The 19,404-nt window shown below is 39.7% G+C and overlaps 2 protein-coding genes across 3 annotated transcripts in view; both read right to left on the reverse strand.

Annotated features, from left to right (window-relative positions):
- LOC124012386 (zinc finger protein 205-like) overlaps positions 1–19,404 on the reverse strand; it is a 303,385-nt gene that overhangs the window by 65,521 nt on the left and 218,460 nt on the right. The gene's annotated exons all lie outside the window — the stretch shown is intronic.
- LOC124012396 (zinc finger protein 69 homolog) lies at positions 1,153–18,811 on the reverse strand. Of its 2 annotated transcripts, XR_006834718.1 has the most exons (7): positions 18,358–18,811; positions 16,578–16,708; positions 16,231–16,380; positions 6,761–6,925; positions 3,090–3,201; positions 1,636–2,890; positions 1,153–1,254 (listed from the first exon to the last, which is right to left on the reverse strand). XR_006834718.1 is itself a non-coding variant. In XM_046325974.1 (6 exons), the coding sequence occupies exons 1-6, from the start codon at positions 18,611–18,613 to the stop codon at positions 1,941–1,943; spliced, it is 1,764 nt and encodes a 587-aa protein (XP_046181930.1). In that variant the 5' UTR covers positions 18,614–18,811; the 3' UTR covers positions 1,560–1,940. The 2 variants fall into 2 exon arrangements, 1 of the variants encoding a protein (XP_046181930.1); XM_046325974.1 differs by lacking the exon at positions 1,153–1,254 and having other exon boundaries at positions 1,560–2,890.

Consider the following 19,404-nt stretch of genomic DNA (forward strand, 5'->3'; position numbering starts at 1 on the left):
ATTTCCCAGCGCCTCCTTCAAAAGGGTTTCCCGAATGAAAATCCTCACCCCAAAAATAATTGATTCAGACTGGTTTTCCACAACAATTTTTGCATTTTTCCATTCCATTCGTAGACTTCACTGTTGTCCACTCATCCTTCTCACTACTATGCTCCACGCACTTTCAGCTTTAAATAGCACTTGTGCTTCTGCCATCCCACCGATGGCTTTCTTCAAGAATCTTGTTGGTTGGGGTCATAGCGCAAAGGGTGTGTTTTTAAAAATATATATTTAAAGTTATGCGTACTGTACTGCTTATTAAATTACATATCAAACCTATTCATCAGTATCAAGCTCAGAGCAGACTTGTTTAGAAGTGTTAGCAAGAATAGAAAATAATAAAATGACTTTATTCCATCTACATCACCTCAGTAAGGTGAATTTAACTGTCCTGTTCTTGTCTAGATTTACTGTCTCTCTAAGAACAGGTATTTACACAAGCCTGTTTCAAATGACAAGTTACCAAATGGTTAATGAGGGGTATGTGGTTGATTACCCTGTAACCCCAAGACACTTCACATGATGACTATAATATTTTAGCTAAAGAATAGTTCCCAGACAGCCAGTGTACATCAAGCCACACTGCTACAATTTCTCACCATTGTGGACACTCCTATGTCTGATAAGACTACTCAGGAAGGAGAAGCTTTAACATTTTGCACTTGAAGGTCCTCTCCTTGGTGTGAACGGTCTGGCACCTCAGCAAAGCACTTCCCACAATTAGGGCAGGCATACGGCGTGACAGCATCCGTCCAAATGTTCAGCCTCCCACGTTGTGACCCAATGACACCAGAAGAGGTAGAAGCAGCAGCCATCACTTTCAAGGGGTTAGTCTTTGAGCTCCCTCCTTGACCTCTGGCCATTGTTTGGGTGTTGTTGGGATTGTGTTCTGTTTTATAGACTAGGTAACTCATGGTGAACACTCAACCTGCCCCTGTTTGTATTTGTGGGGTAACCATGCACTGAGACTGAATCCCTGACTGGAGCCTCTGTCTCTCTGATGACCACCAGGACTGGGAGGTTGTTCAGTCCACTGGTTGTGTTCTTTGTGGTGGTGTTGAAGTCTCGGTCACTCGCGGTTGGGTCCTTGTTCCGACTCGGGAAGGAAGAGCGAAGGCTTTTGATCCAGGGCCAGGGACTGTGGCCAGCCACTTCAGAGGTCCAGTCTCTCCCGCCAGCAATACTAGATATCAGCAGGTCCTCACGGATTGCAGACTGTAAAACACATTGAACAGAAAAGCATAAAGGTTTATGAAACTCTTAACATATATGACATATTATAAAATATTAACCACAGTCAAGCCTCTAACACTGTGATTCAAGTACAGTACAATATGGAGCCATTAGAGTTTATTGTAAAAAAAAAATATCCAAGTGTTCATTTAAAAATAAAGTATAATGTTTTGGTCCGACTGAGCTAAGGAAAACCCAGTCCCTGCAATGACCAAAAAATAACCAAGTCAGTCAGCACAGAGTCAATTTTGTATTTAATTTCAACAAAATGGTCATACTCGCATACGTGAAGTTCAGTACTTTTATTGTAAAAAATGATACTACGTGACAAGTAGAAACCATAGTGAGAAAAGTGAACAGTACCTTTTCTGTAAATCTGGAAACCTCGCTTTGATGAAATACATTTTAGAATGCTTTGGAAAAAGTTCAACATTACACACAGCTTCACTTCTTCATGTCAAGTAAACATAAGGACAAATACTTTCCCCATTTCAAAACAGGACAAAATTGTTAGTCTTAATCAGTGAAACATTTTTACAGACACCATCACACATTATACTCATTCTTTGCTCAGTTCACCTCATCTAGTTCCCTACTACATCCAAAACCAACAGAATTAACTAAACAAACAAACTAACTAACTAGTACTACATACATGTCACTGTACTCTATACATGGGCTATGTGCATTTGCTGCTGGTGTATCCTGAGATATCTCCTCTCTGAGAAGCTCTTCCCGCAGTGCGTACAGGCGAATGGCCTCTCTCCCGTGTGGATCTTCAGGTGCACCTTCAAATGGTGCTGGTGGGAGAACCTCTTCTCACACTGGGGACAGCTGTAGGGTTTCTCCCCTGTGTGGACTCTCTGGTGCCTCTTCAGGCTGAATGATTGTGAAAAACTGGCCCGACAAAGGTGGCAGCTGAATGGTTTCTCCCCTGTGTGCATCCTCTGGTGGATCTCCACCTGTTTGCGGAAACTGAAGGCTTTCCCACAGAACGAACACGGGAAGCGCTTCTCCTTGCCACCAGATCTACTGATAGGATTGCTACTACTGTCATTTGTCAATGGGCTTGTGTACCCATTTAGTGTTGAGGCACTGGCATTGTCTGAGGTCTGGTTTAACAGGAGAGTGTGAAGAGGACGAAGGCCAGGGAGTGTCTGTGTTGTCTCAGGGTCCATGTTCCAGTTGATAGATCCTATAGAAGGCAGGCTGAAGGCAGCACCTGTTAGCGGGTTAACCTGAGGCGTCATCAGTCTCTCTGAATCACAACTATAGGAGCAGGACGGAGCATCGCTAGCCGAGTCAGTGTCTGTTCCCATATGGACACCACCTCGTACCTGCAGACCAAATCTATGTCTCGCCCTAGTCTCAGCCATTCTGTTGTCATGGAGACTATGTTCAGTTGTTTTGTGTTCCACTGTCTGTTTCTGGTTGTGGTTAACAGTGTTGTTCCCCAGCTCAGAGTTGAGGATGCTGTCCCATCCACTGACCTCCACTATGCCACCTCTGGTCCTGGCCTGCTCAGTGATGTTGTTCCCTAGAGCCTTGGCTGCACCTGTCTCGGTCTGGGAATCCAAGATGGCCACCCAGTCTCCTCTGTTAGCCTCCTGCCAACCACCTGCAGGAAGAGGTTAGAAAATAGATTATCCTGATTTTTTGTTGTTGTCAAGTTCATACATTATAATGTGTGGTTTTGTATGTAAACATACATTGTGTTGATTTCATTTTATGAAGGAAGGAAAAAAAATAGCCAGGCGCATCACTATTCCCATTTAAGATATATTACTGTATGTAGGCTATTTGTATTTCTCCCTTACCTTGCTCCCCCATCTTTAGTCCACTCAGCAGATCAATGCTCTCTGGTCCGTCTTCTATTGCCTCCTCTTTGACTAGCAGTAGATCAGGCTTCCCATCCTCCATGTCTACTGGCTGTAAGAGATACAGAGTGAGAGGATGTTGGATCAAGAAATCTGATATGAGCACCCTGCTATGGATTATCTTTTGATTGGGTAATGAGGGATTGCTATGAGTACTATGCAAAGTTGATTTGATTACTTGATGTGCTGAGAATAGAGACAGTTTCCCCCTACTCTTAAGGGTAAAAATAAAAGCTATGCAAGAAGCTTCCCACCTTGTCAACAAATATATTTAAGAGACCTCATGTGCTGTCCTAACCAGTTCAGAGTTACCAGCGGGTGTCTTGATAATAGAAAAACGCAGCGAGTCAGTGGTTCCTGTGCCACATGCAATTGCTTTCGAGTTGGTAGAAGAATGTGTTGATATTGCTATATCATCTGAACCTAGAGACTATAGTATATTTCTGATTGTTTTCCACATACCTATCAGGAACGGGCCGGAATGGTCTCAAACTGTTTCCTCATCCCTAGCAAACAGCTGATTCATCTAATTGCATTCTAAACTGAAGATCATGATTAGTTGATTATTGGAGTCAGGTGTGTTAGCTGAGGCAAAAGTATGACACCAATCAGGCCCCGAGGACTGGAGATGCACATCCCTGCCTTATATGAACTTGTCCTTTCCCTTTGTGTGATTATTCTGATGAAGGTCATTGAATGCCGAAACATTAATCTTCTAACTTTGCTTAAATAAAACAATTGAATGTTTAAATGGTGAGCGAGTATTGCCCCTTTTCCGTTTCAATATATAATCAATCTCGACCTACATGGAACACTTTAAAAGGTTTCACATGAGGCCTATTTCACATAAAACTCCCAAATACTTCACCACTAGGCTAATGAATAACAGGGTTGGGGGTCAATTCAATTTCAGTCAATTCAGAAAGTAAACCAAATAACAAATCCACATTTTTCTCATTGAAAAGCAGTGAAGAGAATTTGAATTTCAGTGTACTTCCTGAATTGACCTCAACCCTGATACACATTTTTCATTTGATTATTTAATTGTTGTACATATTATTTTAAGTAATTCCTTTGGAGCGCAACATGTTTTAAAAAAAAGCCTAAATTGGGCGTGCCTATACATTTGGCAATTGAAGGCATTTAGTGCTTATGTTAACTTTAATTGTGTTCGACGACCATTATAAACCTTTCAAACATTGTATGCAACATTATCAGCTGCAGGTGACTTGATGCCTAGGCTACTGTGCCATAGCGATTTAGAGTTGTTAAACGGGAGTGACGAGTGTGTTGATATAACAGTAATATTGTAGAAATTCCACTTTCAACAACCATCAAAAATTGTAAAAAATAATAATAAGTTAGGCCATGCATGCAAACATATTGGGCCTAAGTATTGTTGTCCATTAGTTTACTCCAATTAGAGGAGGGGGGTTAGGGTCAAATAAAAATATTTTTTTGAAATATATAGGGGATTGGGAATGACGCAGACACTTACGTTGATAGAACCCACAATCTGCAATATAAAAGCTGGTCTACGGTACCATATGTTTACTCAGTCTGTCCAATAGAAATTACGCAAAGGAAAGATAGTGATGACGCTCATCGGAAACGTTGCAAATTATGTGGAATAACCAATCGCGATGAGGTATCGCCAGTTTTGAACTCTATAGAGATCACCAGTTTGTAATCCTAAAAAACAGAAATGAGTTAGCTTTGGTTCGTTTAGCCATTGTTATGGGTGAAATTAATGGGGAAAGATTGGGTTTTATGATTAACCTCCAATGTTATTTTTGGCGTTTTTATCACCCACTAGAGAAGGGATGGGCAACCGCCGACCAACCCCCCTTTAATATGCCCGCGAAAAATATTTGAAAAAAATGTAGGGACTCAATCGGGGTTTTAAAATACTGTTGAGAGTTATTCTATATATATATTATGTATATATATATATATATATATTATGTATATACATATATATATTATGTATATATATATATATTATGTATATACATATATATTATGTATATACATATATATATTATGTATATACATATATATATATTATGTATATATATATTATGTATATATATATATTATGTATATACATATATATTATGTATACATATATATATATTATGTATATACATATATATATATTATGTATATACATATATATATATTATATATACATATATATATATTATGTATATACATATATATATATTATGTATATATATATATATATTATGTATATATATATATATATATTATGTATATATATATATATTATGTATATATATATATATATATTATGTATATATATATATATTATGTATATATATATATATTATGTATATATATATATATATATATTATGTATATACATATATATATTATGTATATATGTATATACATATATATATTATGTATATACATATATATATTATGTATATACATATATATATTATGTATATACATATATATATTATGTATATACATATATATATTATGTATATACATATATATATTATGTATATATATATATATTATGTATATATGTATATATATATATATATATGTATATGTATATATATATATATATTATGTATATATATATATATATATATTATGTATATATATATATATATATTATGTATATATATATATATATTATGTATATACATATATATATTATATATATATATATATATATTATGTATATATATATATATATATATTATGTATATATATATATATATTATGTATATACATATATATATATATTATGTATATACATATATATATTATATATACATATATATACACATATATATACATATTATTATATATATATATTATATATACATATATATATATATATATATATATACATACATACATACAGTGGGGCAAAAAAGTATTTAGTCAGCCACCAATTGTGTAAGTTCTCCCACTTAAAAAGATGAGGCCTGTAATTTCCATCATAGGTACACTTCAACTATGACAGACAAAATGAAAAAAAGAACATCCAGAAAATCACATTGAAGGATTTTTAATGAATTTATTTGCAAATTATGGTGGAAAATAAGTATTTGGTCACCTACAAACAAGCAAGATTTCTCGCTCTTACAGACCGGTAACTTCTTCTTTAAGAGGCTCCTCTGTCCTCCACTCGTTACCTGTATTAATGGCACCTGTTTGAACTTGTTATAATTGTATGCATGCATGTATGTATATATATCTCCTGAGCTTTCTTATATCTCCTAGATATAGGACAGACACTTCAAACCTTATTTTTAGGATTTCTTTTTTTACTGTCTTTTTTGCCATTTAGTGATGTTATATTTTACTATGTATTTTACTATTATCAATACACCTGCTGGTAACTCTTAACTGGTTAGGACAGCTCATGAGGTGTCCTAAATATCTGTCAACTAGGTGTGACTTAGGACTGCAGAGACTTCATGCATAGCTTTTATTTTGACCCATTAGAGTAGGAGTAAAATCTCTCTATTCTCAGCACTTACGACCAATTTTCTACGTTGAGAAGCTTAGTGGAATACGGCCCAACCTAATACCATTCAGACAGTAGTTTATAGTGGGCTCACCTCAGTGAGACTGTATGTGGTCCTGTGCTCTTCAGTTGGTTCCTCTGTGGGTTCTGGAGGAGTTTTTGTCTGGTTATCCTCCATGGCCATGGTCCTCTCAGGGTTCCCCAGACCCTCCTCACACCCCTCCTCCTTCACCAGCAGCACCTCTGGATCCTCCTCATCCTGGAAGAGACAAGTGATACAGATTACACAGACATAAACTCCCTCAGGTACGTACACACAGATAATAAACACACTTTCAACATGGATTGTTTACCCATCCCCACTACGTTTGAGTCCTATACTGTAGTCACAGAATGACTTCATTGTTGTTAAACCCATCATGGTGAACATAAATATGCTGTTGTTGGTAAATTCCAGTCAGCTATGATAAGTCAAGTCATTGACGTGTACATTAGGTGTTTGTGTGTAATACACCATATCAAAACCACACATACACATTGTACAGTTGAAGTCGGAAGTTAATATTCACTTAGGTTGGAGTCATTAAAACTTGTTTTTCAATCACTCCACAAATGTCTTGTTAAACTATAGGTTTGGGAAGTCGGTTAGGACATCTACTTTGTGCATGACTAGTAATTTTTCCAACAATTGTTTACAGACCGATTATTTCACTTATAACTCACTGTAACACAATTCCAGTGGGTCAGAAATAATGTACATACACTAAGTTGACTGTGCCTGTAAACAACTTGGAAAATTCCAGAAAATCAATTCCAAGAAATCGGCCAAGACCTCAAAAAAAAAAATTGTAGACCTCTACAGGTCTGGTTCATCCTTGGGGGCAATATCCAAACACCTGAAGGTACCACGTTCATCTGTACAAACAATTGTACGCAGGTATAAACACCATGGGACCAGGCAGCCGTCATACCGCTCAGGAAGGAGACGTGTTCTGTCTACTAGAGATGAACGTACTGTGGTGCGAAAAGTGCAAATCAATCCCAGAACAACAGCAAAGGACCTTGTGAAGATGCTGGAGGAAACAGGTACAAAAGTATCTATATCCACAGTAAAACGAGTCCTATATCGGCATAACCTGAAAGGCCGCTCAGCAAGGAAGAAGCCACTGCTCCAAAGCCGCACAGCCCTCCATGTGCTCGCCAGAGGTAGCCTGACTGCCATTAGGTACCGAGATGAGATCCTCAGACCCCTTGTGAGACCATATGCTGGTGCGATTGGCCCTGGGTTCCTCCTAATGCAAGACAATGCTAGACCTCATGTGGCTGGAGTGTGTCAGCAGTTCCTGCAAGAGGAAGGCATTGATGCTATGGACTGGCCCGCCCGTTCCCCAGACCTGAATCCAATTGAGCACATCTAGGACATCATGTCTCGCTCCATCCACCAACGCCACGTTGCACCACAGACTGTCCAGGAGTTGGCGGATGCTTTAGTCCAGGTCTGGGAGGAGATCCCTCAGGAGACCATCCGCCACCTCATCAGGAGCATGCCCAGGCATTGTAGGGAGGTCATACAGACACGTGGAGGCCACACACACACTACTGAACCTCATTTTGATTTGTTTTAAGGACATTACATCATAGTTGGATCAGCCTGTAGTGTGGTTTTCCACTTTAATTTTGAGTGTGACTCCAAATCCAGACCTCCATGGGTTGATAAATTTGATTTCCATTGATAGTTGAATGTGCTGACAACAAAATCACGCAAAAACTATGTTAAAAAAAGTATTTAATAAGAATATTTCAATCATTCAGATCTAGGATGTGTTATTTTAGTGTTCCCTTTATTTTTTTGACCAGTATATATATATATATATTTTATAAATACAAATAAATCACTCCATATACATAAGAACAACTTACAAACAATAACTACATTTTCATGTGCCCAGACCCGCATGCTCACACCCCCGTCCCAAGTGCCTGCATTATTGTTTGTCACTTGGCCTTGAATTGTATCAATTTGTTTTTCTCATTCGCCCATGCTATTTCAATAATATATCATTACATTTTTCCATTGTGTTAATGATGGCGGATAGAAATCAATGTTTTTATTATACATTTTTTCAAGATGAGTTGACAATCACCCGTTGGGCATCTCACTACACCCCCAAATGCCATGAATTGAAATATGCAGACAGACAGATTAAAATTAAGTTTACATTGTAATACTTCTGACAGCCAACTTTCTAGCTCAGCCCCCACAACTTTTGGACATTATAGCATTCCCAGAAAGCTTGGATTGTGTGATTATTTGTTTTATACTTAAGACATGACTCTGCTGTTGTTCTTTAGAATGTGTGAATTTTGTCTCTTGTATAATCAATTCTATACATTAGTTTATACTATATTAAGCATATATTTTCATTAACTGTAATTTCATTAGTTATGCTGCAACTTTCCCTCCATCTTATGCCTAACAGTTATTTTTAGTCTTTGTTCCAATAGTTTATATAAGAGATTTTCAGATGGATATAGTTTCTGCAAGGTTTTGTTTCTCTTCCCTATCATGTGAACATCCTCTTCTGACTCAAATAATTCCCTCAAGGTTGCTCTGATGTCCAAAAGATTTCAAAATCAAAATTGTGACATTGTAACTTTTTTTCAGTCCATCTTTTTAATTCTGTCATGGACATTTATTTCCTGTTACCAAGTCATGTACGGTTTCTATACCTTTAGTTTTCCATGTGGTCCAATTTATCTATGAATTATGAAAAGCTATCCAAGGATTGTTCCATAGGGTTGTGTGAGTGATATTGGTTCTTGTAGATTACGTTTAATTTTCTTCCATATAGTTATAGTGTTCTTAACTATGAAGTTGTTCATGTTGTTAGCTTTATACGTTGAAAATAGACAAATAAAAAGATTCTGAGGATGAGCAGTCTGGTCACTGTTTTAAATGCTAACTTTTTAGCATTTGTGGCACAAATTCAATGCAAGTCAATGCTTACTAGATTAGCATTTTGTGCTTCATATCCAAATCCTCTATAAGTAACGTTAACCTCCGAGTTATACAATCCATTTTTGTATACTTCATGATTATTTGGAAATTAAGCGGGAAAATGCTAATATAGGTACCACAGACTTGCATTGGATTTGTGCCACAAATGCTAAAAAGTTAGCATTTGAAACAGTGGCCAACAAAACCAAAGCATGTGGGTTGCTTTCATACCTTGTCCATATGCTGCTTAAAGGGTAAGTAAAACTATTATTAATTTAAAATGATTGATTTTGTCATTTAGGTGAACAATCCCTTTAACACCTTTTCACATAAAAGCAGGAACAGCACCATGTAGGAGGTCAGAACCTGGTAATATCAGGATGTAGGATGGGACAAAAACCTAACAACTTCGATGACTAATTTATCTGAACAAGGGGAAACAAAACCAACCAAATTCACTGAAATTACATAGGACGATACAACCATACAACTTGTCAGACAGAGAACTGATACTATATACTCGTTGTTGGGGTGGGATTGGTGTGGGGGAGGTCCGTGGGTGGTTTTAGACAATTTCTTTGGATTCCTCATGTCTAACTCATTGTTAGAAAAAAGTTTGTTCTGAATCAGATGTTAAGTACTATATTTATTAAATATATGAATCCTATAAATTAAAATGGCCAATTTGGGTGCAATCAATTAGTTGAATTTCTCAGAGATCTAATTGTATTTCAACAAAATAATGTTGCAGGAATGCTAATATCTGTTTCTAACAGAAACGATTTTAGAACAATCTGAGATGGTGGGTGTCAATCCTCTTTCTTGTGCTTTTTGAAGTGGAACGACCCCCATGTCAACCCGCTCCTCTGCACACTCCACTGGCTTCCAGTCAAAGCTCCCATCCACTACAAGACCATGGTGCTTGCCTACAGAGCAGCAAGGGGAACTGCCCCTCCCTACCTTCAGGCCATGCTCAAACCCTACACCCCACCTGAGCACTGAAGTTCTGCCACTGGTCTCTTGGCCGTCCCACCACAATGGGGGATCAGATCCCGCTCAGCCCAGTCAACGCTCTTCTCTGTCCTGACACCCCAATGGTGGTACCAGCTTCCACCTGAGTCCCTGCTCAGCTTACAAAAACGTCTGAAACCCTACCACTCGAAAGAGCATCTTAAATGAATCCCATTAAATAAATAAATTGTCTTCCTACCAATGTTATAGTTGTGCTTTTATATTACTTTTTATTTATATTCATTAAGATTATTTGAAATTTTTTAAAGGTCTGATTTACTGTTTTTAACATAATTAAGTTTCAGTTTTAGTTCTAGCGACAGAAAGTAACCTGTGCGTGGGAGGCTAACAGCTATTTATGTGTTGTATAGTTGTGTTTTTTGTCACTTCTTGCCACTATGGGGAGTAATACATAAGGTGATGGGTCAGGTCATAGATTAGGTTTAAAGGGATAGTTCACCCAAATTACAAAAATTTAAAACATTGCTTACAGCGCAAGGAAACCAGTCTATGGAAAAGTTATGACAGCAATCTATGTATCTCAATGGGTGCGTTCTCTGCTCATAGGTTGCTGACACCTTACAACACCTGGATAGGCATTTGATGTATCAGCTAACCAAATCATGGTCGCGTTCCCCTGCTCAGACGTTGCAAGTGTCGATCAATGGAGGCACGGAGGGCTAACTATTATCCTTTGTTTGCACTTATGGAACAGCCCTCTTTAATTCAAACCACAGGTTGTGCAACAAAGCTGTCATCAAGGCAAAGGGTGGCTACTTTGAAGAATCTAAAATATATTGATTTGTTTTTTAAAAAAAAATGGTTACATGATTCCATGTGTTATTTCATAGTTTTGACATCTTCATTATTATTCTACAATGTAGAAAATAGTTAAAAAATAAAGAAAAACTCTTGAATGAGTAGGCGTGTCCAAACTTTGGACTGGTACTGTATATTTCTTCCCAACCCACCATGGACAGCTCCAACACAATTTTACGGAAGGTTTAAAACAAATGAATTGAAAACGATGTGCCTATGTCTTATCAGTATTCATGGCATTCTTAGTGCTTGTTAGAGCATTGTGACCTGCTGTAGCACAGCGGTCTAAGTAGCGTGCTCCGGTTGTAGACACTGATCGATTCCTTGAATTAAATTAGACTTTTTTCCCCCTCCCTTGATTAAAAAAAATATTTCTCCCCAACCTACCATGGACAGCTCCTATACAATTTCACCCGTTGAACACGGTGGTCTCCTGAACTGGGAGCACCACTTGCCCTTCGTTGAAACGGACTGTGACACTACAGATGTCAGATATTGGGGCCTCCCGAGTGGCGCAGCGCAGCGGGCTAAGGCACTGCAGTGCTTGAGTCGTCACTACAGATCCTGACGCTCAATTGGCCCAGCATCGTCCGGGTTAGGGGAGGGTTTGGCCGACAGGGATGTCCTTGTCCCATCGCCCTCTAGAGACTCCTGTGGTGGGCCGGGCGTGTGCACAGTGTTTCCTCTTGACACATTGGTGAGGCTGGCTTCCGGGTTAAGCGAGCAGTGTGTCAAGAAGCAGTGCGGCTTGGCAGGGACGTGTTTTGGAAGAGGTATGGCTCTTGACCTTGGCCTCTCCTGAGTCTTTACAGGAGTTGCAGCGATGGGACAAGACTAATTACCAATTACGAAATTGGGAAGAAAAAGGGCTAAAAAGTACCAAAAAAAGTACCAAAAAAACCAACAATATTTTTGTCGCAGGAGGAAATCAATCCTGCACCAGGAGGATTTGAATATCGGAATAAATATTTAGATAGCCGGGGGCAGCTGGAATCCGTTTGTATATACAATGCCGTATCGTACCTTAAGCTACGTGCAGGCTATAGCTGGTCTTGTGAATTCTTATATGGATTATAATAAAAAGGACAAGTACAGTGTAGATGGTTTGTTCGTCAAGGATTTTTTTTTTATGTTGAAGGCAAGCAATAGGCAGAATACATAACTGATTACCTCAGTGCGATCCAATGATTTATACATACACTACATGACTGTTAGGAGCCACTGTGCCTCCATCTTGGAACTCCCTCACCATTGTAAAACATATTTTGTAAGCTATGTAAATGCATTCATTTGGGGTTTTTCCACATGTATTCTATTACAAATATATTAATGCATAATATAATAAATTATGTGAGCTAAATAAAATATGTAAAAACATTTTCCTTAAAGTATACTTTGAGATCACTAAAGTTACTGTCCCTACAACAACAAAAAAATTAAATGCATGTAATTTTGTCCTTTATTGAAATACAGTAGAATTCCATTCAATCCTATGGAGGACTGCACCTACTGGGGAGTGAGTATCCATAGCATTCTTAATGCTTACTAGAGCATTGTGACCTGCCGTAGCGCAGTGGTCTAAAACAGCACACTCCCGCTCCAAGCCTCACGAGTTGCATTTATTTCAATGGTTTTCAAGAAGTAAAACGAATAGTCTGATAATTTACACATCAGAGAAGTGTCTCAGCTCATCTAAATCGTCTTTGGATAGGCTCAAATGCATAAACATCGACAGATTTACCAAATTAAATATTACCCACACCAAAGACCATAACTAATTTGACAAATTATACATAGCCCAACTATAAAACGTGGGTCAGCATCCACACTGGAGGAAAGTTTATCGTTCAAGTTTCTGTCAATCAACTAGTGGCCCAAATCAGCTCATCTCAGCCAGGGACACAAACAAAATCAAATCTTATTTGTTACATGCGCCAAATACAACAGGAGTAGACGTTAAAATGAAATGCTTACTTAAAACTGCATTGTTGGTTAAGGGCTTGTAAGAAAATCCCTAAAAAAGTAAGAGATAAGAATAACAAATAAATAAAGCGTGGCAGTAAATAACAATAGCGGGGCTATATACAGGGAGTACCGGTACAGAGTCAATGTGCCAATGTGCGGGGGGCACCGGTCTCAAGGTAATTATGTACGTGTAGGTAGAGTTATTAAAGTGACTATACATAGATGATAACAGAGTAGTAGCAGCGTAGAAGATGGTGGGGTGCAACACAAATAGTCTGGGTAGCCATTTGATTAGCTGTTCAGGAGTCTTATGGATTGGGGCTAGAAGCTGTTTAGAAGCCTCTTGGACCTAGACTTACCGGTACCGCTTGCCATGCGGTAGCAGAGTGAACCGTCCATGACTTTTAGGGCTTTCCTCTGACACCGCCTGGTATAGAGGTCCTGGATGGCAGGAAGCATGGCCCTGGTGATGTACTGGGCCATACCCTCTGTAGTGCCTTGCGGTCGGAGGCCGAGCAGTTGCCATACCAGGAAGTGATGCAACCTTTTGGGATGCTCTCGATGGTGCAGCTGTAGAACCTTTTGAGGATCTGAGGACCCATGCCAAATCTTTTCAGTCTTCTGAGGGGGAATAGGTTTTGTCGTGCCCTCTTCACAACTGTCTTGGCTCGCTTGGACCATGTTAGTTTGTTGGTGATGTGGACACCAAGGAACTTGAAGCTCTCAACCTGCTCCACTACAGCACCGTCGATGAGAATGGAGGCGTGCTCGGTCCTCCTTTTCCTGCAGTCCACAATCATCATCGGTTTTCACACCTTTCATGATGTGATAATGGATAGGCTAACGTGTAGACTACATAATGTAGCCTATTGGAATATAATCAAATGGCCTATTGCAACCATCGATGGCACTAGAATATCGCCAGCTGATGTCTCATTAAAGCATCAATACGTGCTAAATTCACCCACACTGCTGATCTCAATATAGTGGTGAGGAGGAGGAGTCTACCGTATCCGGAAGCAAATTCACCATTAATTTTCACTCAAACATTGTTTTAAGCTTTGTTCTACTGTTGACAGTAAGCCGACTTCAGGATTGTATTTCGATTTGCTCTCCTTAAATACACCACATGACCAAAAGTATGTGGCACCTGCTTGTCGAACATCTCATTCAAAAATCATGGGCATTAACATGGAGTTGGTCCCCCCTTTGCTGCTATAACAGCCTCCAGTCTTCTGGGAAGGCTTTCTACTAGATGTTGGAACATTTCAGCAGGGACTTGCTTCCATATAGCCACAAGAGAATTAGTGAGTTCTTCCACATTGATCTTGACAAACCATTTCTGTATGGACCTCGCTTTGAGCAGGAACATGAAAATGCACCCATCACTAATCTCAACTAAAAATCTGTATTAAACTCTATAAACTGCATTAATTTCCTCATTAAAAGTGCCTTGGGGAAAAAATAGAGTAGTTGAACGGAAGTAATGAAACAGCCATTTGTGAACATCATATAGCCAACAGTACAAACACAATATGTAATAGACTTTTAGGTTTATATATCACACAATGTCTGGATGCAATATTCTACTCAGGAATGTTCAACACTGTTAGTCTTAATCTCATTATTCCAAATGCATCTGTGGATGTTTTCTGCTGACAACAATGAAAATTAATCTTTGTCTTTAATGCAAGGATTGATCTATACATCAGAAGCTCTTAAGTGAAATTATTACTTTCAACTTTATAGTGGAATGGTTTTTCTGCTGGTGTCCTGAGGTAGCTCCTCTCTGAGAATCTCTTCCATCAGTGAGTACAGGCAAACAGCCTCTATACCATGTGGACCTTCAGGTGCATCTTCAGCTGTTCCTGGCGGGAGAACCTCTTCTCACACTGGGGGCAGCTGTAGGGTTTCTCCCCTGTGTGGACCATCTGGTGCCTCTTCAGGCTGCCAGACTGGGCAAAGCGCATATGACACTGGGTACAGCTGTAGGGTTTCTCCCCTGTGTGGACCCTTTGATGGACCTCCACCTTCTGGGGGCTGCTGAAGCCTTTGTTACAGAACATGCAGAGGAGGAACCGTTTCTCTTTACTATTGCCTGATGTTGCTCCCCCTCCCCAAGCCTTGGCTCTTTGGTCATTTGAGTTCAATACCTGATCGAAAAGGACGTAGCCGAGTGATTCAGAAGGTGCAATCGTCGTGGACACTGGGTCGTGATCCCTGAACTCGTGTAAAGGGGAGTGGGTGACAATATTTGTATTTGTCTCTAAGCTTTCTCTGTAATGTAAGACATCTCTGCCCTGTGAGTGTCTGTCTCCTAGGGGACTATCTGCATTCCATGTGGGAGGAGCATCGCCCTCCACTTTCACAGTCACCTCATCTACCACTATAACCTCCCCTTTCTTATCTATGCACCCTTCAGAGTATACACTACTACTGTACCGGTTCCAGTCCCCTCTAGACAAATCGGTCTGTGTCTCTAAACCCAAGGATATGTTGCCAGGGTCCATCTCTGTAGTGTAAGAACAAGACGGATCATCACCACTAGTGTCTAACGTGTCACCATCACCATCTCCACAGGAATTAACCATCATCTGGCTCTGGTGAAATACCGGTAAGGACTCTGAGTCAGGAGCAGGAGGACAGCCCGGTGTCCCAAGCCCCAATCTGTCTGGGTCTGATCTGTGGTCAGTTGCTGTGTGTAAGAGCCTGTGTGTTACAGTTAAAGTCTCAGTCTCTGACTTGAGGACGACGTTCAGTGTTCCACTGACCTCCGTGATGCTTCGTCGAGCGACGGGGGTGGGGTCCTCCGTGGCTACAGGGGGTGCTCCAGTCACTCCAGTCTGGATGTCTCTGCTGTGTTGTGGGTCCTCTTCTTCAGTCCGACCCTGCTTGACACCAGGACCTGCAGCCTCTGCAGACTGCCACATGAAGAGTGGAGGTTATTACCGATACATGACTGGAATTGGATAATGTCATAGTGAAGTCTCACAAGCTCCCATACCGCAGATAAATAAGGATTTATATGTAAGCAAGTAAATAGCTGAGGGGAGCCTTTCTGAAATTAACTGGCCACATTTGATGTACTGTAACTTTGATGTAATACTATTACACTAACCTCTATCATGATAACATGCTGGGTTGAGGTTCCACTCCCCTCATCAACAGTGATTGGTTGGTCATCTCTCCATGTATGGTGTCCCACTGGATTCACAAAGCTCCTGTAGCCTCCAGTAAAATGTCCTTCACCTAAGAGAGTGATTGAGGGAAAAGAGGTGGTTAGGTTAGGTACTGTCAATGCTGAACGCTATATTGTACAATATTGACAGTTTTGACACCGTCTAGAATTGTCCAGGATGACTTCTTGATATACGATTTATAGATTGATTGATTATGTTCCTTGCATAATTTTTTTAAATTAATCAATAATAGGAAATTCAGTAAATCAAGAATCTAGTTAGAATAGGATAGTGTCTTTGTGCAAGATGGCTAAGTAATCAGGGGAATTATTGCATACTATCCAAAAACTGACCAAGCCCAATCATGGACGGATTAATGCAGGGGTTTATCGAGGATGAAGCCCCTGGGCCCAGAACCGTGGAGGACCAACAGGCAGCAAAAACATTTTTACATTTAAAAAATATATATACAGTATATATTATACAGTATTAGATATGTAGTATATATTATATATATTTTTAAATAATGTTTTACTTCAACCGCCAACCACAGGAGAATTCAGGAGCCCACTCACAATGAGTGTAGAGAGCCTGCTGCTCTGCTAATTATCAGACAGAGGGAGAAGAGGAGGTAGGGGCCCCACGTGGGTAACTGGGGGGGGGGGGGGGGGGGGGGGGCTCTGCCTTGATTGGGTAACTGATTGATCAAATAAACTGCATAATAAATAAATGTTACTGGCCAATTGTGCGAGTCAGTGACTGGGCCCAAGTGTCAAATGTATTTATTTTTCATCCAACCACAGGAGCCCAATCTCAATTTTCAGAATACAACAGAGAGCATAATTTAGCTATAGAGGCTCAATAGTTTCTAAAAAATAATGGTGGATCAAATTTGATCACAAGCACATACAGGTAAACTGCCAAAACAAAGGAAACACCAACCTAAAGTGTATTAAAAAGGGTGTTGGGCCACCACAATCCGCCAGAACAGCTTCAATGCACCTCGGTATAGATTCAACAAGTGGATTTAAACCATTTATGACTTAAATGGGAACTGCCATCTATGGATTATATTTCTATGGTTGGTTGAGATTGCCTTTTGGCCTTTTGCTAATTTCAAAAAACAATTGTGGGTTAAAAAACATGGAAAGCAAACACCTACTACTGTGGAACCAATATTTAAAAAAATCCCCTCAACAACTCCCATTTTTTCGTGAACAGCAGCACTGTTTTTCAAAGTAGATCATCTTGAGATAGGCTATTGCCAAGAGGAGCGCATCGACCATTACTGTGAGTAGTAACCTATGGCTTCATCATTAGGTGAGACTGGGCAATTTTTTGGTTTGAATTCAAGACCAGATTTATCTCAGCTTTAGCAAATGTATTATATAATGTAAATGAGGTATAATGGCATGATATGAGTTTTTAAAAGGCAAAAAAAAGTTCCCCATGTGTGGAAATGCCAAAAACGCCTCTGCTCAACTGTAGCCTAATGCCACGCCGCAAATGACATTAAGGCTTTATTATAATGGGGCTTTAACTTCAAAATAAATGATTGCATCTTGATGCACGGATTTGTTTACAAAAAAATATGGTGTGCCGAAGGGTGGAGTGAATATAACTATAAAAAATGTTTTTTAATCATTCTAAATCTGTCCCTGAGACCAATTCTAGGTAACATGTGCAGACAGGAACTGGCGAAAGCCCCCCCAATTGTACCTCTTGGCATTCCTGCTCCGTATCGGTCGAGGATCTTGACCCTATTGGTTCTCTCTGCGCGCTCCCGTGCCACCTTCAATTCAAGCAGCTGTAGTTTCTTCCGTAATCCCCTGTTTTCTTTCTGGCTTTGAGTTATTTCCAAACGAAACACTGCATAGTCGTCGTCTACGAGTTTACAGACCTCTGCCACGGCTGCATTCGCTAGCACCTCCATGACGGAGGCTATTTGAGTGTGAAAAACCATACTGTTTGACATTGTTAGCAGCTAGCTAGCGTCACCTAGATAACATATATCAACCAAGTCCTGTCTTCAACGTCAATTAAACAATACCATGTATGTGATGCTGTGCAGCTAAAGGAGTCATATGTTGAGTTCCAGGGTGTTATTAATACGCGTCTAAATAACAATAAAAACGCTAACGTGGAACTTGTTCTCAGTCACTGCTCACTTCCGTTTACATTCTTCTTTGTGTGAATTTCTGGAAGATTAGACAGCATCGCGTATTGCTGCCCTTCGCAGGTCGGAGAGCGGATTACACATTGGTCACAAGAACAAAGTGTTTTCACTCCTCACAAGCTACAGACAACATGGAAAACAGCAATAAACAACTAGGGATTATGTTCACAAGTCTGATTGGCCTTGAGCCATGTCTACATGTTTTTTTGTGAAAGTGTGACAGGTGGTGCAGTTGTGTGTGTCTGATGGCAGTGTATTCCAAACATGGGAAGCTCTCACAGAGAAAGCAGTTTACTAAATGTGCTTTTCCTTAAAGGAACTATACAGTCACATCTCATGGCAGATCTTGTGGGTCTGCTGCCATATGTTTGAGTTTTCTGTGGAGGGAGGGGAGGGGGAGCCAGGAAGGAGAGTGATGGAGTGTTGCTTTAGTCTCCGGAACACAGCGCCATTGAAAGGAGTGATAACTGGGGTGGGGTTGAGTGTTAAGGTGGATCAACCGAAGTCGGGGATCCCTGTTGTCTGTGATGCATGTCGTTTGGTGGTGCGCAGACCCGGTGGTGAGCGCGAGACTGAGGAGACCCAGTCTG

Source organism: Oncorhynchus gorbuscha, linkage group LG24 (assembly GCF_021184085.1).
Source record: "Oncorhynchus gorbuscha isolate QuinsamMale2020 ecotype Even-year linkage group LG24, OgorEven_v1.0, whole genome shotgun sequence".
In the NCBI taxonomy this organism is placed as follows: domain Eukaryota; kingdom Metazoa; phylum Chordata; class Actinopteri; order Salmoniformes; family Salmonidae; genus Oncorhynchus; species Oncorhynchus gorbuscha.